Source organism: Mesoplodon densirostris, chromosome 6 (assembly GCF_025265405.1).
Source record: "Mesoplodon densirostris isolate mMesDen1 chromosome 6, mMesDen1 primary haplotype, whole genome shotgun sequence".
Lineage (NCBI taxonomy): Eukaryota > Metazoa > Chordata > Mammalia > Artiodactyla > Ziphiidae > Mesoplodon > Mesoplodon densirostris.
The window spans coordinates 791,233-812,572 of NC_082666.1; the positions used below are offsets into that span (position 1 = coordinate 791,233).

The 21,340-nt window shown below is 64.8% G+C and overlaps 3 protein-coding genes across 8 annotated transcripts; all 3 read right to left on the bottom strand.

The window, feature by feature from the left end:
* Positions 1-686: 686 nt before the first annotated feature.
* Positions 687-7,088, bottom strand: TOR4A (torsin family 4 member A). Of its 6 annotated transcripts, none has more exons than XM_060100603.1 (2): positions 7,009-7,088; positions 687-2,108 (listed from the first exon to the last, which is right to left on the bottom strand). In XM_060100603.1, exon 2 carries the CDS (start codon positions 2,069-2,071, stop codon positions 821-823), a length of 1,251 nt encoding a protein of 416 aa, XP_059956586.1. In that variant the 5' UTR covers positions 2,072-2,108; positions 7,009-7,088; the 3' UTR covers positions 687-820. The 6 variants fall into 6 exon arrangements, with proteins under 6 accessions (XP_059956586.1, XP_059956581.1, XP_059956585.1 ...); XM_060100598.1 differs by lacking the exon at positions 7,009-7,088 and adding an exon at positions 4,030-4,226; XM_060100602.1 differs by lacking the exon at positions 7,009-7,088 and adding an exon at positions 3,171-3,194.
* Positions 5,900-15,964, bottom strand: NELFB (negative elongation factor complex member B). Its single transcript, XM_060100604.1, has 13 exons — positions 15,563-15,964; positions 15,066-15,229; positions 14,784-14,883; positions 14,210-14,440; positions 12,079-12,264; positions 11,397-11,509; positions 10,707-10,809; positions 10,413-10,508; positions 10,100-10,242; positions 9,920-10,026; positions 7,226-7,367; positions 7,009-7,117; positions 5,900-6,791 (listed from the first exon to the last, which is right to left on the bottom strand). Exons 1-13 carry the CDS (start codon positions 15,662-15,664, stop codon positions 6,645-6,647), a joined length of 1,743 nt encoding a protein of 580 aa, XP_059956587.1. The 5' UTR covers positions 15,665-15,964; the 3' UTR covers positions 5,900-6,644.
* A 1,567-nt stretch (positions 15,965-17,531) lies between these two features.
* On the bottom strand, positions 17,532-19,757 carry STPG3 (sperm-tail PG-rich repeat containing 3). Its single transcript, XM_060101815.1, is given in 9 exon segments — positions 17,532-17,820; positions 17,994-18,090; positions 18,481-18,553; positions 18,555-18,619; positions 18,716-19,010; positions 19,088-19,200; positions 19,261-19,377; positions 19,479-19,523; positions 19,526-19,757. Coding segments are annotated over 9 exon segments (1,326 nt in total).
* Between the last annotated feature and the right edge of the window lie 1,583 nt (positions 19,758-21,340).

Sequence of the window (21,340 nt, forward strand, 5' to 3'; positions counted from 1 at the left end):
GCAAGCGTGAGGCCCCAGCCCAGGCCTGGGAAGCATTGGACCTCTGCGGTCTGAGGGATCCCTACTCAGAGGCCTCCCCCAAGGTCAGCACCCTGGAGCAGGCTGGTGGGCAGTGCAGGGGGACCCAGGAGGTCAGGGCCCCCGACGTGGACCCACCTCCTGCTGCTGTCACCCTGAGAGAGTCCCCCTTCTGGACCACTTAGGGGATATGCCACTGGACCAGCTCATTGGGTGGAGCCCCCCACCCATCCCTTTGCCTCCCGGGGAGCTCCTGGGCCCAAAAGGCCGTGAGAAGTCCAGGCAGACCCATGGGATTCTTGCAGTGGCGAAGCATCCAGAACTTTAGGCCCCCGGGATGAGCAGGTTATGTGTGTGGGGGGAGTGTGTATTCGGCTGCTGCCAGCATCCGAAAGACTCGTGGCCACATGCGGCTCTGCAGGGGACCAGCCGTGTGTCCCTGGGGTCTGCTCACCCTCTCTGCCGTCATCTATTCTCTGTCCCACGGACACAGACCTACCCACTCCTGGGGAGCCAGCCCTGTGGGACATACTGGCGCTGAAGAATGCAGGCTGAATTAAGGACCCAGCAGGTGGCAGACTGGGGCTCTGAAGAGGGTTGGAATTGGCAGAGGAGCTCAGAGCTGACCCAGCCCCACCGGTCCCCCCAGGTCCCAGTGTGAACCGGCGGAGGGCCATGGACAGATTTATTCGGGGCTTAGAGGCCTGGGGCAAATCCACAGGGTCCCCTCCCTCCAACTGCCACTGTCAAACCAACGTCCCGTCGTGCCCGTGGGCGTCCACTGCGCCCGGTGGCGCCTGCGCTACAAGAGGTTCACGGTGGCCACCACCTGCTTGCAGCCAGTGACGGCGAACTCGCGGCCAGCCACGCGGTAGTAGCTGAGCTGCGCGGCCAGGAGCTCGGCGCGGGCCTGCTCCGGGAAGAAGCCCTCCCCGGCCATCTCGTCCCGGAAGCAGTTGACCACGTCCCCCTTGTCCAGCAGCAAGAAGGGCACGATGGCCGCGGCCTGCCACACCGGGTGCTCGCGGACCAGGAGCGCCCTCAGGCTGGCGCGCAGCTCCTCCTCGGCCTGTGCCGCCACCGCCGCGGCCCCGGCCCCGTGGGCGCCGTCTGCGCGCAGGGCCAGCGCGCGGGACGCGTTCTGCAGCACGAAGCGCGTGACCTCCGCGCCGCCGTTGCCGCTGAGGAGCACGTAGATGGCGTTGTGGAAGTGGTGCGAGCGCTGCGGCTGCAAGAAGCCGTGCAGCTCGTCCAGCAGCGCCGGCGGCAGGAGCTCCACGTCGTCCAGAACCAGGAGTGGGGTCTTCTCCTCCGCCTCGGCCCGCGCCACCACGTCGGCCACGCGCCGCGCCAGCTCCTGGCGGCAGTCCTCCGCGGCGCGCGGTTCGGGGCAGTGGTGCCGCGCGTGGTACTGTAGCACGAGCGCGCCGTCCTCGAGCACTGCGCGGAAGTGGCGCGCCAGCAGGCGGCCCACATGGCTCTTGCCCACGCCGCTGGGCCCGTGCAGCGCCAGGAGCAGCGGGCGGCTGTGCACGTGCGTGGCCAGGTAGTCCCGCAGCAGCGCCACGATGCGCTCCACGGCCGCCGGCTGGCCGAACACGGCACGCTGCAGCGCCTTGTCCAGCCCGTCAAGGTCATAGCGCTGCGCGTTATCGTCCAGGTTCTCGATGGCGTTGAGCACCTGGAAGCCCACGATGGCCACGAGCAACAACAGGCAACGCTGCGCGCGGCTCCGGCGCTCCGCCCGCGGCCGGTACTTGCGCGACGTCTCGGGGTAGAGCACCACGCGGCTGCGCCGGCGCTTCTTTCGCGGCGGCCTCGAGGACAGCTCCACTGGGCCGTCGAAGGTGAAGAACTGCGGCTGGTCCGGGTCCGCGCGCGGCGCCCAGGGCTCGGAGTCCGGCCTCACGGCCGGAGGCGGGAGGCACCGCTTGCGCAGGAGGCGCACACAGCGGCGCAGGCGGACCACGGCGCGCACGGGCGCGATCACGCTCGGGCCGGGGGCGACGGGGTCAGCTGCCGCGGGCTCCGAGCTGGGCTGGCCACGGTCCATGGCGCAGGGGCGGCGCTTGGCATGCAGGTCACCCTCCCTGCAACAGGAAGACGGGGAGGGTCTCCAGACTTCCGCCCGGCCGACTGTGACCCTCCCCCGAGATCTCAGCCCCCACCCCCGCGAGGCCCCCCGGAGTGCGGCCCGCTGCCCCGAGGCCAGGGCCTGGTACCGGCCTCGCCCCTCTGACCAGGAAGCGGCTCCCCGCCGGGCCCCAATGCAAATCTCTCGGATCCTCGCATAAACAGCCTCGGGCCTTGAGGAAGTGGCTGCGGGGGGGTGGGGGGCGGGGGCGCATTTTATCGGACGGCCGCCGCCCGGCCTTCCTGGAGGAGGAGTCGGAGTCGGTGCCGACCTGGCGCCAATTAGCGGTGGAGCAGGGTCAAGGCCGGACCCCGCCCCTGACGCTGCTCGACTGCCGGGCGCCTGGGGCCCTCCGGTCCCTAGAGGGGGGCGTGGGAAGCAGAGGCCCAAGCGTCCCCAGAGTTCAGAGATGCCCCTCCCCCACGAACACTTGGTGGTGGTGGGGCGGTCTGGCCGGAACTTCTGCTTTCCAGAATGGGCCCCAGTCCCCAAGCTGAGCCCAGGCCTCCCAGCATCGCTCTAGTGGGCACACTAATGGAGTTGGGGGCAGGGAGCCCCCTAGAGGCGAGTGGGGTAGGGTGAAAAGAGGGACAGAAAGACAAGACCCGGAGAAGGAGAGATGAAGCCACTGAGGAGACAGCTGGAGAAAGGTGGGGTGGGTGCCCCCGGCCCTCCCCACTACCTGCAGGTGCGTCAGCTCAGGCTCTCGCTGGCCCGCCCCCAGCCCCCCAGGGCGGCCCCCCGCCCACGCCAGAGGCTGGGGCCTGCGACGCAGGAAGCAGAATGTGCTGGCTTCCTGGCGGGGGTCGGGATGGGGTCAGGAGCCTCACTGGGTCAGCTCAGGCTCAGAGGGGCAGCGACACCTCCTCCGAAGCGGAGGAAGCTCTGGGGAGGTTTCCGCTTCTTTGCAAAGGAAGTGAGTCAGGGGTGTGGAGCAGGCGGGACTCAGGCTGGACGGAGGCACCCGAGGGGGAGGCCGGCTGACTCGCCCAGGTACCGCGGCCGGTTGGTCACCTACCTTAAAGCCCTCCCAGCCCTCCTGACTCAGCCCAGGCCCAGGTCACCCGGTGAGGCCGAGGGCATTGCCTCCCCTGGTCCCACGTGCCTTTGCTCCTCTGCCTGCCCTCCACAGGACCCCCACCTCCCCAGGAACATCTGCGCCTGACCACCCCCTGCCCCCCGCAGGGCCCACAGCGAGGGGGGATAGGCGTGTCCAGGCTGCCGGTTAGCAGAGGCGGAGCGGGCGGGCAGGGTTCTCTCCCAGCTGGGGTCCTCCAACCCTCTCCCCTCTTCCCCCCGCCCAAGCCCAATCTGGGTGCTCACAGAGTAGGGCTCGTTTCCTCTTCCTCCCCCTCTTCCACCAGGTCCCGGGCTCCACGGCGCTCCCACCCTCAGCCTCCCCCTTTGTCTTCTCCTGTACCCCGACCTAGAGCCCCCACCCCAGGACAGGGCAGGAAGTTCTAGAATGGGGGAAAAAAAACCCACGCATGACTCAGGGCCCTGGTCGGAGGGCAAATTTAGAAAGAACTTGGGTCAGGAGTTGGCAGATGGAGACTCTGGACCCTTCCCCGGCCACCAGTTTCATGTGGCCCCGCCCCTACCCCCGTTCCCATCTCTGTGTAGACTGGTCTGCCTGGATGACCCTCCCCTCTGGAGCGGGTCTGCTAACCAGTAATGCCCCCAGACCAGTCCTGGCCCCGAGCTCAGCTGTGTCCCACGGGCGGTGGCAGTCCTGAGCCCCCATCCTCCAGCCTCCCTGTCCCTCACCCTCCACACTTCTGCCCACACGGGTCCCTCTGCTGAGCATGCCATCCCTCCCCACTTCCCAGCTTCCCTCCACCTCCCTGCCCACCCTGCATCAGGGAGAAGTCACTCACGGGCTTGGGGGTTCCCATCCTCCCCAGCATACGGGGCTCCTGCCTGTCCACGTGTGTCCGGTGCCCTCTGGCAGGATCACTGAGAAACCACTGCTCCTCCGCTTCCTCCTCTCCAGCTGTGAGACCCTCTGCCCCTCTCTGTGCTGGGCCAGGTGCTTAGGGACCCCTCGGGCCTCACCCATCATGTGGCCCTTGCCCAGGCCTTCCTGGAAGCAGGACGGAAGGATATCTGTCCAGGTCTCTGCTGGTGCCCCACGGCCCCGGTATGAGGGTGGGGTCCTTTGGGGTCTTCAGGCTTTCTACCGTCTCCCAGCTTCTTCTGACACACAGAACCCCAGGGGACCCTGACAGGCAGACGCCGGAAAAGGTGCACAGGGGTGGGGGTGGGGGCGTTGGCTGGCAGCTGCTTCTGCCAGATGCTGGTCCCAAACCTGCTGGGGTCCAGAGCCCCATCACTGGGTGAGGAGGGGGCCTGTACGTGGGGTGTGGCAGGAGTCAAAAAAGTCGTGCCTCAGAGGGCCTGCCCCCAGCGGGGTCAAGGGTGAGCCTGAGCCCTGCACTAAGGCCCGCCTCCTCTGTACTTTCTCCCCCATCTCCAGGGGTGAAGGGGGCCCCACCTGTCCCTACCCTTAAGGACCAGGCCCACCACGCCCGTATGATGCCCTCCTACCCCTCCCTCCAGCCCGTGCCCCGTCCAGCCCTGTCCCCAGCCCCGAATTCAGGTCCACATCTTCAACCTGGTCTCTGCAGACCCCTCACCTCGCTGCCCATACCCGACCCCTCCACCAGCCCAGTGTGGGCTCAGGTTCCCAAACTGCTGGCCTGGAGGTGGGCAGGGCCCGCACCGCACACGTGCTCCCTCCTCCCCGAATTCCCGTGTGGACGCTCCCTTCCTCTGACCAGACCTCCTACCCCCCAGCCTCCCCAGAGCCCTGCCCGGTCCGGCCTCAGGATTCCTGCCTCCCTCGCAGCCCCAGAGGGTCCCTGAGCTCAGCTGCCCCCTCCCACCGGCCCACCTGGGGCTCTCCGTCGCTGCAGCCCTCACCCCCACCCTGTCCGTCCTTGCAGCTCACGCCCTCCACCTGACGAGCCCCGCCCACCGGGGCCTCTGGTCCCCGGTCCCTTCGTCCGGGCTGAAGGAGCTTGGCCTCGCCGACTGGTCTCTGTCCCCCTTGACCGTGAGCCTCAGGGGGGTCACACGGCCCCGTGCGGGCACTTGCTCCGCCCTCGGCCCAGCTCCTTCCTCATCCTCTCCTCGGGTCCCACCTCTGCCCCATCCTGCCTCCCAGCCCAGGACCCGGCCCCCTGGCCCCCTGGCTCCCGGAGGAAAAGCGGCAGCTGGAAGGGGGTCCCCCCCTCCTCCCTGGGAACGCGCTGCTCCCGCGGGGCCCACCTGGGCCTGGCGCTGCCCCCTCCCCCACTCAGTGACACCCCAGCCGTCCCCCGAAGCCCCATCCGCTTTTCATCCCTTGTTGCTCCCATCAGCGCACAAACACCGGCTCCTCCCGACCGCTGACGCCCACACCCCGGGGGTTTGCTTCCTCAGTCACCATCTCGACCAGTCCCTCCCCAACACCTGCAGAGCCGCACCTGTCAAGGTCACAGTGACCTCCACACAGCCTGCCCCTCGGCAACATGTCAGCACTGGTGATGGGCACTGAGGCCCACCCAGGGCTGACCGTGTCGAGTCTTTTGGCCCCGGGCGCAGCCAGCCCCAGGCCTCACCATCCACAGCTGCTGTCCCGGACGGGGCTGGGCATCCAGACTGTGCCCACGGAGAAAGGCGCCAGGACAAAGGCACCAGGAAAGCACTCGCCAGCCTGCACTGCAACCAACCCTGGGCATGCACAGAAACAGCTCATCTGCTGGATTTACCAAAACGCCTTTTATTTACAACAGTGAACGTCTCGCTATGAGCAGCAGCAGACCCTCACGTGGCCGAGCACACGGCGCTGAGGGCAAATCGGGGCGGCAGGGGAGCCCGGGCCCTCCTCCCCCATGTGCTGCACGGGACTGTCAACAGGGGGGGAGCTCCGTGGAGAGCTGGGCTCCACCTGAAGACCCCCGCCCCCAGCAAGCTCCTCGATTCTGCCAATCTGGGCGCCAACCCTGCCGGCCCGCCCTCTTCCCCTCAGGGCTCGGACCCTGCCCCCGGCCCCTTGGAAAACAGGTGTCCTTTGCCTAATGCCAACTACTGCCTGCCTGCCTGACAGCAGTGGAAACCCACACGCGAGGAGGAACAAGCAAGCAGCTTTCCACGGCGTGGGAGTGCGAGGGGCCAGGCAGAGGGCAGCAGACCTGCAGCAGGCCTGTGCTCCAGGGAGCCGGCCGGGGGCCACAAGCAGCAGGGACACGGGTCCCATTCACGCAGGAGGCACACACCTCCCAGGACCAAGTTCCAGGGGAGGCTGAGGTGCAGAGCACGGGTGCCCTGCCCACAGGACGGTCCCCGGGGTCTCCGCTCAGCCCACCCCCAGTCCCAGGAACAGTCAGTCCACCTCCAGGAGAGACGGGCTCCTGCTCTCACAGGCACAGAGGAGCCTCTTCCCCTGGCCCACCAGGGCCGCATCCCCACCGGGGGCCCTGCCCACCCCTGAGCAGCCCCAGGCAGAGCCTCAGAGTACAGCCGGGGCGGGCACGCTGGGGAGGGGCAGCTCCAGGGCTGGGGTCTCTGTGGCCTGCGCCGGGCTGGGCTTCCTCCGATCCAGCTGCTCCAGCTTCTCACCGAGCTGGGAATACAGCTCCTTCACTGCCTCTCCACTCTGTGGGGGGAAGCGCGTGGCTTCGGGGCAGGCCCAGAGCGAGTGCACACAGATCTCTCTCCCTCTCCCTCTCCCTTTCTCTGTCTCTCTCTGTCTCTGTCTCTGTCTCTGTCTCTCTCTCACACACACACACACACACGCACGCACGCACGCACGCACGCACACACACGCACAGGCAGGCCAGCCAGCCTGGGGCGGGGCGGGGGAGGGCACCCACCTGGCCCGTGGGCTCCAGCGCCTTCTGCAGAGCCTCCAGCTTGGACGGGGCCACCCGGTGGTGCAGGTGGAGGAGGAGCCGCAACACGTGCCGCTGCACGTTCTCCTTCCTGGAAGAGGCCGCGCTGGGCTGCAGGCGGCTGCAGAGCCGCCCTCCCACCCCCTCCCCAGCTGTGCCCGGCGCCCCCGACCGAGATGTGGACCGAGAGGACGGGCACCTCGGGGAAGCGGTGAGGAGAAAGCCGTCGAAGAGGCTGCTGCAGAAGTCCTCCAGGGCAAACTCGTCCGCCAGCAGCGCCAGGTTGCCCGTGAGCAGGTGCAGGAAGATGTCCCCGAACGCCAGATCGCTGAAGGTCTCCACTGCAAGCACAGCAGGCGTCGCCCAGCTCGCCCGACACCCACCTCCCCGACCCGGGCCTGAGGGCCAGAACCCGGGCCTGGACAGGGGAAGCAGACGGTAGGGGCGGGGCTCCAGGGCAAGGGTGGGGAGGGGACGACAGCCCATCACGGGTGGCTCTGCCCAGCAGCCAAGGGGCTCAGGATGAAGTGGACTCCAGCAGAGGGAAAGCTGAACGGGCCGGTAGCGAGAGGAGACACAGAAGTGCCGAGGGCCGGCCCGGCAGGTCTACCAGACCACAGGCTCTAGAGGAGAGAGAACGGAGCAAACGGGCCTTCTTTTTTTGAAGCCACGGCCGTCAAACCTCAGAAGAGAGAGATGGCGAGAGTAACTAGCAACCGATCGCAGCAGTCACCGGCCAAGACCGCCGAGCGCACGTGGGCAGGCACAGCAGCTGAGACAGAAACGCCGACGCGACCCCAGCCACCGAACCCCTAACGCACAGGAGACGCGACCCCACCGGACACGCCTGGGGTGCGCCCCTGCTGCACAGCTGACCAGGGGCTCGGCTGGCCTCGCGGCCAGTTTACAGGACACTCGGGCGGGCACACGGTCACTGCCCCAAGGGATGCTGCCAGCAAAGTCCCGACCGGGGAACAAACGCCCTGGTTCCCCCAGCAAACCCCACGTAGCCCTACAGACCACAGGACCTGAGAGGCAGCCGGAGAAGCCAGGTGAAGGGAGGCCCTTGTTTGACTCCGGACTCGAACAGACTATCCGCACAAAAACGTTATGACAACTGGGGCAACGCGGCCAGTCGGGGGACCTGGACCCCAACCAACCACGTGCCCGTCTGTCTTCTGTAGGGACACTTGCTGCATCGTGCCAAGCTAGTCTGCCGGGTTTACGTACAGACTGCTGAGCGGACGGGACGGCAGCCGCACGCGGACCCCCGTGCAGGTGGTCGATGGGCACTGGCCTTCACGATCCTGTGCTCTTTACTTGGGTTTCATCAAAAACCCCCACCAGGGCTTCCCTGGTGGCGCAGTGGTTGAGAGTCCGCCTGCCGATGCAGGGGACACGGGTTCGTGCCCCGGTCCCGGAAGATTCCACATGCCGCCGAGCGGCTGGGCCCGTGAGCCATGGCTGCTGAGCCTGCGCGTCCGGAGCCTGTGCTCCGCAATGGGAGAGGCCACAACAGTGAGAGGCCCGCGTACCGCAAAAAAATAAATAAATAAAGTGGTAAAAAAAAAACACAAAAAAACAAAAAAAAACCCCACCAATGCAGGGGGCGCGAGTTCATGCCCCGGTCCGGGAAGACCCCACATGCCGCGGAGCACCTGGGCCCGTGAGCCATGGCCGCTGAGCCTGCGCGTCCGGAGCCTGTGCTCCGCAACGGGAGAGGTCACAACAGTGAGAGGCCCGTGGACCGCAAAAAAAAAAAAAAAGAACAACAACAAAAAAACCCCACCAAAAAAAAGTTTAAAAATAAAGAACTTTAAAAACCAGCATCCTTTCTTTCTAGAAGCTACTAGTTACACCAAAGAACGAGATCACTCTCCCTGAACATGATTGAAGCCCTGCACCCCACCCCCCAGGCGGCAGCTTGTGGCTGGGAGACACTGAGGCTCCCGCCTTGCGGGACATCCTGTGTCTACAGACACGATTAAACAAGAAAGATACAGAAGTTCAAAAGTGAGCAGAAAGGATGAGGCAAACCCAAGTTCCTTAGGACGGTGCTCCTGGAAGCCCCCGAAACAGAGAGTCAAGCTGTCGCCCCTGAGATCGCCACGTGCTGACCCAGGAGCCTGTGACCGCGCCACCTGAGGGGCACCGGGCCCCGAGATGGAAGATGGCCCTGCACGCCCCGGGTGGGCCCACGGTGATCACGGGTCCTCAGAAGAGGAAGGCGGGAGGCAGGAGTCAAAGCCAGAGACAGGAGGACTGGAGAAGCTGGACAGATGAACTGGGAAGGGGCCAGGAGCCAAGGATGCGGCTCCTGGAAGCTGGAGGAGACAAGAAGGGGCTTCTCCCTGGAGCCCCAGGAGGAGCCCGCCCTGCCCCCACCTGATTTCAGCCGCGGGAGACTCACTGCAGACTTCCGACCCCCAGAACCGCAAGGATAAGTTCCTGTTGATCGGTTAGGTGGAGGCTGGGTAGAAACTAATACCCACAATGGGCCGCTTCCTCCACGTGGAAAAGTCGGGAAACAGCACGCACCACTGTCAGACAGTGCAGCGTGAGATCCTCCCCAGGAAGCCGCAATGCCTCCGACGGGACGGGCCAGCAGAGGCCCCGGGCCTGTCGTGCAGCGCGCTGGCCGGGCACTCCCTTACCCTTGAAGGGGTCCACTCAGATCCCTCCCTCGAACCCCAGGCAGAGCAAGGCTCCCAGGGGAAGCGGCCTCTTCACCCCCGCGGAGGGGGGGCTCTCTCAATGGTCTGAGGACTTGAGGGGCTCCACGCCTCTCGCCCCTTAGGAAAAGATTAAAGTGGCTCTTCGCAAACGCGGGCTGCGGTGAGAGCCGGGCGTCTGTGAGGGGACATGGCTGGGCCCCACCGCCCACCTGACTCACCGAGCCCCGGGAGCAGGCGCAGGAGCGCGTTCTTGTTCCTCTGCTTGGTGACGTGCAGCACGTAGTACAGCCCCACCTCGCAGGCCATGCGCTGCTCCTGCAGGAACCTGCGCCCGAGCACCGTCAGCCCCGAGGGGCCCCGAGGCGAAGGCCCTCCCACCCAGCGCCCGCAGCCCGTACTTGGTGAAACTCTCTGGCAGCGTGCTCGGGTATGTGACCGGGGCCTTCTCCTCGGCTGGGAGCTTCTGATCCACGTTGAAGGTGTGGTCGTCCACCACGAAGGACATGAGCGTGGGCAGGAACCTGGTGACCAGCTCCACCTCCTGGGGCAGAGGCCCGAGAGCTGTCCTGCACCGTCCCTGCCCCTCGGTCCCCTTCCCCCGTTCTTCCTCCTGGACGCAGGCCTGGGGCCCGTCCTCCTCCCCACCTCCCCAAACCTCATCCCACAGCCCCTTGCGAAGGCAGCAGGAAGGAGCCCGCCTGACCCCATTACCATCTTGGGTTCCTTGAAGACCTGGCTGTCGATCATGTCCCATGCCCCCTGGCCCAGCGCCAGCAGCCGCAGCAGCAGGAGGAGATCCGGGCTGTCCTGTAGGGAAACACAGGCCTTGGCTGTGCTCACCTGAGCTTCCCGCCCGGACCGCACTCAGCCAGGGGTTCTGGCTGCACGCGCCCTCCACCTGGCGGGTGTGTGCGCTCTCCCCAGGCCCGGCTGGGACCTGGGCGACCGGGGTCCACACCCACACGTCGCCCAGAAGGCAGCATGCGGCCAGCTGGGCGCACTCACCCTGGGCAGCAGCTCCTGGCCCACCAGCTCCTGCAGGTGCCTGACTGTGCTCAGTGACAAGGTGTTGATGGCGAAGGGATCACACAGGATCATGGACAGGTCCCTGTGAGGACGTGCCCGCGGCGTCAGTGAGGGACGCTCCCGGCCCACCAAGCCACTGACCCAAGGAGATGGCCCTTCCGCATGGACAAAGCCCACCCCGCTCAGGACCGCTTTCCAAAAGCTTGTGGTTCGTAACTTGCCCTTAACTTACTTAACAAACTGAAGAATCAAATAGTTTTTTAAAGAATTAAGGTCCAGTCCCGGTTGAGAACCTGACCCAGACTCCATAAACTCAATCAGGTTCCCACAGAGACAATTCCAGGAACGAGGAGCTGAGACAGGAGGCCAGGCAGAGCCCACCCAGAGAGGGCCCTGCCGGGAGCCAGGTCCCACCACCTCCGGGCGCGGCGGGCCTCTCAGCTCACAGGCAGGCCCCACGTGGCTGCAGCCACCGGAGCCCCAGCCCGGGCGCCCAGCTCGCCTGGGACGGGGACGGCCTCACCCCAGCAGCCGAGCTTCTCAGCCATGGGCACGGGCGCCAACCAGTCCTCCTAAAATGTACTGGAAGAAACAGCCGCTCCCGACTGCGGCCACAGCACGCTCGTCCGGACGCCCGAGGACAGGACCCGGCGCGAGGCCGACCCTTACCCCAGGACCTGCTCCTGCCCCTTCTTCACTCCGTCAAGGAAGCCCTGCAGCTCCCGGGCCCTCTTGCTGTCCACGAAGCGCTCTCGGATGCAAGCGTCCAGGCACCATGTGAACTGCGGGGAGGAGGCATGGTCAGGACTCGGCCAGAGACCGCAGCCTCCAGGCAGCACTCACCGCTGCCTGAGCTTTCTTGAGCCTTGGATGAACATCGGGAGCCCCACCTCGAGTCGCCGAGGCATGGCTTGTCCCCAGGAATGGGACAGCACGAAGGAAATAGGCCCAAGTGCCCACATCCCCACAGGCCAGGTGGTGCAAGAAAGAAGCAAAATGGGCGTTTTGTTCTGAAATGGGCCCCTCCAGGGCCCCCACTGTGCGGGGGGGCAGTGCAGGCTCAGAGCGTGACGCTGCGAAGCCCCTTGGAAGGGACGCCGTCTGGGGCCGCACGGCACCTATGCCAGGACAAGAGCAGTGCAGAAAGCCCTGTTCCTGAACACAGAGCTCGCCAATGAGCAGCCCCCGAGGGCTCTGGGTCAGGCGTCCAGGGGACATCACGGTCCCCCAGCCGGGTGGGCAGAGGTGGCACAGGGGCTAGGGCAGAGCCCACGTGCCTGGACCACCACATCCAAGGGGAGGGGAAAGAGAAGCCGAGGGGGAGAGCAGTGAGGGCGGGGCGGGCGCCCACCTTGTGGCAGGGGTCCACGGAGCAGATGTCGCCCACGTCCAGGTCATGCAGGGACATGAGCAGCTCGGCGCGCAGCGTGCAGTAGTGCACGTTGCGGGTGCGCAGGAAGAGCGTGCGCAGGAACTGCAGGACCATGTCGTACAGCTTCACGTTGCGGCCCACCATCCGGGTCAGCCTCTGCACCACCTGCCGGGACACCAGGCCGGCCTCGCACACCCCGTGACCCCGTGGGGCTAAGCTTCCTCTCTCACAAAATCAGCTTGTGCTGGGTGGCGACGGTTCTTGTCTTTAAGGCAGCGAACCCATCAGGCCCTGCGGCTCCTCTGAGAGGCCATCAGCCCGGGTCCCAGACTCCACCAGAGTCGGCGGGCGGGGCAGCCGGTGGCGTGGGGGACTCGGGCCCAGATGAGCATGGGCGGCACCGCCACGCTCAGCCTCTGCTCGAGGCCCTGCTGCAGCCACCCCACTCACGCCTTCTCCCGGCGGCCGCCACCCCCCTCTGCACCCTGCCCCTACTTGGGAGGCTCCTGCCAAGGCGGCAGCCAACAGGAGGGGGCCCCGCTTGGGGCACACTGGCCGTAAGGATGCACAGGGCCACCTGGGGTGACAGACACCAAGGCAGCCCAACAGGCTGCATGCAGCGAGTGGGGAGGTCAGCAGGGACGGCAGCCCACCTTAGGGCCCCTGCCGAGGACCCACCAGCAGGCCTTGGTACCCCGAAAAGTGGGGCAGGCATAGAGCATCACCCGAGTCTCGGCACCGACGTACCGGCACCTCTAACACGGAGACAGGCGTGCACTCCAGCCTGACCACAGCCTGGCCTGCTGGGCACAGAACCACAGCCCCAAGGCCCAACCCGCCCGAGGACGGCGGGGCAACGTGTCACCTGCCACCGCGCTCTCCCTTTACAGTGGCAGGACTCCAAGGCGGACCCTTGGCCTGGAGGGGAGAGTGAAGAAGGGGCAGGACCACGGCCCAAGGCCAGGCTCCCCCAAAAGAAAGAGGAGGCAACGCAGGAAGGGCTCTGACACACTTAGCGGCCTGTCCAGGACGTGGTGCTGCGAGCACCGGCCCAACATCTGAGAGAAAACATTAGGTGAGGCCCTACCTCAGGCCACACACACAAAACCCCAGGTGAGGAGGCTGGCGGTGAAAGAACACAGAGAAACGTCAAACGCGCCTCGGCCAACGTTTGGCCTCTTACCGTCACCTCCCTCCCAGGTTGAGGGGTCATCCTGGAACCAGGCCAGGGACCCCCACCTCACCAGGAAAGGTCAAGTGTCCACGGTGGCCTCCAGCCCCGCCCCCCCCCCGCATTGCTCTGTGGCCCCCCCGTCTCCACAGCCCTCCTCTACCCCCGGAGCTCTCAGGGACCGAAATGTGACATCTACTGCATAGGGTCTGCCCCACACGAGCCTGCAGTACCCCAGGGGTCACTGAAGGGTCCAGGGGCCAGGGCAGTGAGTCAGCACCCTAAAAGCATTTGTTGGGCTTCCCTGGTGCAGGGAAGTAGTAGTTAAGTGGCGCAGTAGTTAAGAATCCGCCTGCCAACGCAGGAGACCCGGGTTCGAGCCCTGGTCCAGGAAGATCCCACACGCCGCGGAGCGACTAAGCCCGTGCGCCACAACTACTGAGCTTGCGCTCTAGAGCCCACGAGCCACAACTATGGAGCCCGTGTGCCACAAATACTGAAGCCTGCGCGCCTATAGCCCGTGCTCCGCAACAAGAGAAGCCACGACAATGAGAAGCCTGCGCACAGAGACGAAAAGTAGCCCCTGCTCATGACTAGAGAGAGCCTGCGCACAGCAATGAAGACCTAACAGAGCCATAAATAAATAAATATTTATAAAAAAAAAAAAAGCATTTGTTGAAGCAAGGAATGAATCAAACAGACAAAGAGAGGAAAACTCCCAGGGCTGAAAGAAGACACAGAGAGCTTAGCTGAAGAGGCTGGCCAAGCTGCCGAGCTCAAAGTACGTAGAAAAGACCAAGTAGACCCACACCCAGGCGCAGTGCTGCAATGCCCCTTGCCAGCCCCACATCCGAGCCCAGCCTTCTAGAAGCAGACAAGCCGGGCTTCACGGGGGGGGGGGGGGGGGGAGGCCGTGCACGTGTCCCCGCCCCGCCTCACCTCGCCCTGGCGCCTGGTCTTGGGGGAGGGGCTGAAGAAGTTGTGCAGGACGGAGAGCTCCGCGCTGAAGAGCGCGCCCTCCTTCTCCACGATGTACTGTTTCAGCAGCGGGGAGACCTCGTCACCAAAGAGCGCCTGGTTGTCCTGCCAGATCTGCCGCTTAACCTCCACGGCGCAGGCCCGGTACAGCTCCTTGTCGGCCATCACCAGCTTCAGCTTCTTCTCAGGAACCTACATGACCCCAGAGGCCACCTGTGAGCAGCACCTGTGCCCCAGGGGGTCTCCCTCAAGACAAGCCAACAGGCCTCAGCCCCCCACAGCAGAAGCCACATCCAGCCCAGCCCCAACTGACAGGGGCACCTGTAACTGGCTCTGACGGGGCAGGAGCCCTGCTGCCCACAAACAGCTTTTTTCCCAGAAAGGGCGCCACGCTCCAGAGCTTGTGCCAAGCTTCAGTCAATGCGCGGCTCGGCTCAGGGAGAAGCCAGCGTGGAGAACGTGCTCCAGAGCTGCCGTTCCTGAGGCAGGCAGCTCAGGAAACCTCCCCAGGGCAAGCTGGCCCTGCGGATGTTACCTTGGGCAAGTGTTTCATGACGCACATCACCACTGGCTGCAGAGATGGCATCTTCACCAGAGAAAAGCTCTTCTCCAGAAGGTCCTCGAGTTTCTTGTACCTGGAAAGACTCTCAGCACTGAGGGAGCAGCCCAGGACCAAGTCAGAAGCAGCTCCCTGCCGGTCCCCAGACCGGCGGGTGATGTGCACAGGCGGCCCCTTTTTCAGTAGGGATGTGTAGCCACCGGGGCACATTCAGTTCCCGGGCTGGGGAGGGGGCTGCCCATCTCACCGCCCACTTACCTCTCCTCGGCCTTCCCCTCTGTGGCAATGGCTGACACGCGCTCCAGCAGCTTGTCCCGAAGCTCATCAAACACTGACTGGTGGAATTCCAGTCGGGGCGTCCCATGCAGGTCCAAGAAAGGCAAGGCCGACTGCAGGGAGGGCAGCAGCACGCCATTTTCTGTCTAAAGAAGCAGAGCTCGATTTGACTTTTCGGGCGAGAAGAGAAACCTCAGCCACAGCCCCGTCTGGCCAGGCACTCCGGATGCCCTGAGTACACAAGGAGGCAGGCACAAGGATGTTCCCAGCCACGCTGGCTGTAACTGCAAAAATTTGAAACCACTCAGATGTCCGTCGACGTAGTCCCAACTCAGGACACTTGGTTCCTCCAGCCCGGGGAACAGACGCAGCGATTGGAAGGGAGAGAAATCTGCCCGCTTTCCCACGCGACCTCGCCCCCCGCCGGACTCACACCCAGACGCTCGGCCTCTCCACCCGGCCCCTCCACCCGGCTCCACCTGGAACTGCTCGATGGCTTTGAGCGGCTCAGTGCAGTTGGTCAGCGTCTCCTTCAGGTCCTCGCCGTTGGCCACGCCCAGGTCCTGCAGCCCCGCGAACATGGCCGAGGCCCCGGCCCCAATCCGGCTCGGCGCCCCATCTCCTCCGCGATCCCCGGGCACCGCCGCGCTCGCCGCAGGCCCCGCAGCTGTCCGCTCGCCTGGGCCTCGGGGGCCGCCCGAGCTCCGCTCCCCGGCGCCCTCCAGCTCGGCCAGATTCCGCCCGCAGCGCGGCTCCCCTCGGACCGCAGCCGCCCACTTCCGCCCCGCACAGGAGCCGGGTCCGCCCGCCAACCGACTCCCCGGAAACACCAACGACGCCCCGCAGAGGTTCCCGGGAACTGCGCCGCGGCCCGCGCCTGGCGGAGATGGAGCGCGAAGGCGGTGCCAGGACGACGCACAGGGCGTCAAGGAAGCCCCGCCCCGCCCGCCCGGGCCCCGCCCCGGCCCCGCCCCGCCCATCCGGGCCCCGCCCTCCTGCGCGATCCCGCCCAGCCTCGCGGCGCTTGCAGCCGTTTACTGGCAAAGAACAGGGTTGGCGCGGAGGGAGGGCGGAGTGCTGCGGAGCGCCTGGGGGAGGGGGCACCGGTGGAGGGGGATGGAGCACAGGGGGCGGGGTGCCGCGGTCTGCTTCAGGAGATTCATAGCTGCTATTTTAGCCGAGAGCGTTTTAGTAATCATGAAAAATCTTGTTGCTGACCTCACAGCGCCCACCAGGTGCACGACCCTCTCGCATCCTGGAACTTGGTTTCTTCCTTGTCCAACCCGGCGAAGCTCACACCGTAGTGTTGTCACAAAGACCAAAATCTAAGTGTGGGGACTTCCCTGGTGGCGCAGTGGTTAAGAATCCGCCTGCCAATGCAGGGGACACGGGTTCGAGCCCTGGTCCGGGTAGATCTCACATGCTGCGGAGCAAAGAAGCCCGTGGGCCATAACTACTGAGCCCTCGGTGCCACAACTACTGAAGCTTGCACGCCTAGAGCCCGTGCTCTGCAACAAGAGAAGCCACCGCAGTGAGAAGCCCGCGCACCACAACAAAGAGTAGCCTCCCGCTCACCGCAACTAGAGAAAGCCCGTGCGCAGCAACAAAGACCCAACACAACCAAAAGTAAATAAATTTAGAAAAAAACAGAAAACAAAACTAAGTTTGCCTCAAGTAGGGAGTGCCTAGCAGAGACCTGGGCACGCAGTGACAGGGTGACAGAGGATGGCTGTCCTCTTGTCACCTTGAGCATCTAGCCCCCTTGCTAACCAAAAGTGTTAGGCCCTCAGGCTGAGGTCCAGCCCAACTCGCTGCAAATGTGAGCCCTGGATTCCATGGTGTCCCTCATCTCTTGCAGTGCAAGATGCCCATACAGTGCCTGCAGCAGTCACTGCCTGCCCGCCACCCTCTGTGGGCTCCCCACTGCTAAGCATCAAGCCCCCGGACCCAGCACGCAGCCCGCTGCAGCTTCTCCATCCCTCCAGCTCACCTCCTTCTGTCCCGCCAGCCCGGGGTCTTCCCAAGCTTGGCCACACCAAACATCACACCCTCTCCCTTTTCATGTGCCTTGGCTTCTGAGGTCTGCTCCGCCAGAAATTCCCTTCCTGCTGCCCGGCAAACTCATCCTTGAAAGCCCCCTCCGGAAAGCCCTCCCTCCTCAGCCCAGCTGGAGGGGATTGCTGCATCCTTCCTGCTGGTCCCACTCCTGGCTTTGAGACCTAGGGATTGATTGTGGTGCAGCTGAGAGGAGGGATCCTGGTCCTCCCACCCTGGGCCAGACTCCCAAGGCCAGGGTGCTACAGGTCTGTCTCCGTTGCCCGCTGGCTGAGCTGGTCAGCCCAGGGCTCAGTGCCAACAGTCTGCAGTCCCACTGCTCTGATTCCTGAGGGTGCTGGGGCTTGACCCCCAGCTGGTTCAGTCCTGGAGGAGGTCACAGGTGCACGACGCTCAGACTCCCTTGTCCTTGGCTTCCCTACGGAAAGGGATGATGCCAACACCATGGGAGCAGCTCTTGAGCGGTGACTGTTTGAAGGGGTTGAGCTTAGACAGAGGAGACAGAGAAGGGGGCCTGGCCCAGGGCTTGGTTGACACAGGGAGGACCCCTGGGGAAATTGGTGCAGAGACAGGAGCCACCACCAGCTGCAGGTGAGGCCCCTGCAGGGAGGCAGTCTTGGGGCCGACCACTGGGTAGGAGGGCGGGTCCATGGTGATGAGGAGTCCAGTGGCCAGGCTGCTGCTGTGGGCAGGGGCCGGGCCCTCACGGTGAAGCCTGGGGAGTCTATCGGCTGCAGCTTGGCCTCCACGGCCCCGTGTGAGTTCACAGGGTCTTTGGGCAGATGCGGGAAGAAGGGGGGCCAGGCCCTAATGACCTGGTCCTCTGGGCCCTACCTGGTGGCCGGGCAGGCTGACCTTACCTCAGGACTGCCCCCCGCCTCCACTGCAATGGTCAGTTCCTCGGCTCGGCAAGCAGCCTGATCCTTGGGTAGACTGGCAGCCAGACCCTCTCCTGGATGGCACGGCTAGATGGGGGTGTCCCACACTGCCCACAGGGCCCCCTCCCACCCTGTCCCAGGCCACCCCACCCTAGAGGAGACAGCATTGAAGGGGAAGTGAAGCCGGACATGACAGGTTAGCTGCAGGCCACATCTGCAGGACAGCACACCAGGCAAGGCCACCAAGCACACCACAGAATTCGGAAGAACCAACAGCATCTCTATATAACAAGGGGGTGGGCAGGTGGGGCTCCAGGCTGGGTCCACAGGTCAGAGGGGTCGGCCGGCTGGGAGGGTGGATCACGGGTGCCCAGAGGGTCAGAAGGCGAGGCTGGGGCATTGAGTTCCAGAGAGAGGCCCAGGAAGGCCCCCAGGCCCAGAAGGCCAGGGTTTCATGTGCTAACTGGGCGGGCCAGCTGCACCCACTGGGCTCGAGAGCGCACAGAAGGGGCCAGTGTCGCGGATGACCACCCCCGTGTGCGGAGGGGAAGCGCGAGTCATAGCAGTCCTCCACGTCATAGGCAGCCGGGCCCAGGGTGCAGGCTGCAGGCTGCAGAGGGAAGGCGGGTGCAGTTACCGCGCCCGTCCCCTCTGCCCGGTCCCCACCTCCCCCCCCCCGCCCCCCGCCCACCTCCTTACAGGAGCCCACCCAGGAGGCCAGCAGGGGCGAGCGGCTCATGGAGAAAGTGGACGGGCAGGGGCCCGGCAGGTGGCACCCAGGAAGGATGTCGTAGGCGATGGAGCCAGGGCCGGTCTCGTCCCCCGTCGGCAGAGGGGCCTGCAGGAGGGGCTGGGCCCGCGGCCCTGCACCCCAGGCCTGCAGCATCCCCAAGTGGGCTCGTGCCTCGGGGGGGCCTGGAACAAGGCGGCCCCTGAAGCTGAAGGCTGGGCAGGCGGGCGGGCTGGGCAGCTGGTAGTCGGCGGACGAGGGCCACTGTGGGTCGAAGCCGCCGCAGGGCCCTCCCTCGGGGGCCCCTCCCCCGCCCCCACCCCAGGACCCGCCGGGCAAACCCGCTCTCAGTTGAAGTGGGCGTTCTGGGTGAAGGGGCTTTCGCTAGGGAACCACACGGTCTGCCACGCCCTGCAGCCACCACCCTCTGCGGTGGGGGCAGCGTCATGGGGGCGCTGGTGGCCGGGGTCCCACTCCAGGGGTGAGGGCGCACACCACGGGTGGGGTGCCGGCGAGCCGATGGTGAAGTGGGGCAGTGGGGAGGACTCTCGCGCCGAAGCATCTGGCATCCAGTACCTGGTCGGGCCCAGGAGGCCCAGATCGGTCACAACGTGAGGGCGTGTCTCCAGCCCTGGCGAGAAGCAAGCTCTGGGCCTGGGTCCTCCAGGTGGGCCTCCCCCAACCGGCCTGCCTCCCCGGACCGGCCCGGGGCTGGGGGTCCTGAGCCCTCACACAGCTCCCTCAGGTTGTGGGCGCAGGTGGGTGGGGCTTCCTGGAGGGGCCCGTTAGCATCCTGAGGCCCACCTGGAGCTCTTGCACCCCTGGGGGTCACCATGCCCCCAGCCAATAGCCACCCTATGCCAGCTGCCCGCCCCCCAGCCCGCCCAGCGCCCTGGGAAGTTACTGGGAAGTCATAAGTGGCTTCTGCTTCAGGGGGCCATGGGTCCAGTGTTAGCCTGCATTGATGTGAAAATTTGCCAGGAATTTCACCGCCTTCTGGTCAAAATTCATTGTCAGGGTCTCTGGCTCCCTCCCCCAGGGACATCTCTGGGGCTCTCTGACCTCGCTGGCTGGTCATGGCCCCCCCCTGTTGCTGGGGACTCCCTGGGGAAGCAGCCCTGGAGGTGCCCCTCCCCTGACCTGCCAGGTGGGTTGCCCTGGGATCAGCCGTGGCCAGGAGGCCCCCAGCTACCCCGCGCCCGTGACTCCTGGCTCGGCCACCTTTCCTCCCTTCCCCGCTTTCTTGCCCCAACCCTTCCCCTCTCCTGGACTTTGGGGTCTCTTGGGGGGCTGGGTTCCACTCTAGTAGGTCTTTGGGGAGGACTGAGGCCCTGGCAGAGGGTGGAGAAGGGGGCAGGGGCCAGCCGAAGGAGGCGTGGGGGTAAGTGCAGGGTCCAGGAGACTCCCTAGAGCAGAGGAACCCGGAAAACTGGAGCCACAGTGGTTGGCTCTGAGAGGACCGTGCCCGCCCCAGAGGCAGGCCTGGCGGCCCGGGTGGGGCTGAGGCGGGGAGGCCTGTCTTCTTGGGGGCACAGAGGCTGGAGGGTATCACAAACGGCTGGGGCTGCTGAGGCTGAAACGCAAAGGAATGACAATGACGAGGCCCGGTGAGCGAGACCCCATCTGCACACCGGGCCCTGCAGCGCCCTCCAGAGCTGACCATCCAACCAGTTCAGCCCTGGCCTTGGCCTCATCCAGGCAGGGCCCGGCCAAGAATGTCTCCTCCTCCGCACCCCCTGTCTCTTCCTCTCCAGAGCCCTCCCATCGGACGCTGACCCTGCCTGGCCTCAGGAGGTGCTCCAGATGGACAGGCAGACTGATAGAGACTTCCTTGAGGAAACCCACCTTTTATCAGGGTGGGGGGGGGGCTCCCAGTCTGTGCTCCGGGGCCCTTCCCGTGGTGCACAGTGTTCTCTGAGGGCATAATCGCCCACAGATGCAGGTATAGCTTGTCAGAGCCCTTGTCACTGGGCGTGAGTAGCTGGGAGTTCTCCCTGTAACAAATACTGCCATCCACCATGGCGGACGACATGCACACCTGTCTTCAGCTAAACATGGATCATTTCCTCAGGATAGACGCACCGAGTGGAAGCAGTGGGTCAAAGCCTGTGCAGTCTTTGTATCCCCAAATTAGAGGTGGTCCTCATGCTGGCAAGGAGCATCAGAAACTGCCAGCATCAGCGTTTCATTAGCATTTGTTTGACCAAGGCTCTGCCGTCATTGACTATAGGCCCATTTCACATGTATTTTTCTATTGGGGTGTTAATTTTTCATAGGTTTGTTTTGTGAGGTTTTCACTGATATCACATCTGCACATAACACTTGTTGCAAACTTTTTCCCCAGTTGGTCATCTGCCTTTTAGTATTGTTTATACTGTTTTTTTGACATGTATTTGAACCTGCTAATCATTCCCTTTATATTTTTCTTCGCTTTTATGGTTAGAAAGTCCTCCCTACACACACGCACAGATCAGGATTTCTTTAAAATGGAGAGCAGTGCCCAGCTCCTGGGGAAAGACCCTCCAGGACAGAGTCCCAGCAGCTCCCCGGCTCAGGAACCTTGTGGCAATGCCTCCAAAGCGTCCAGGGCCTTG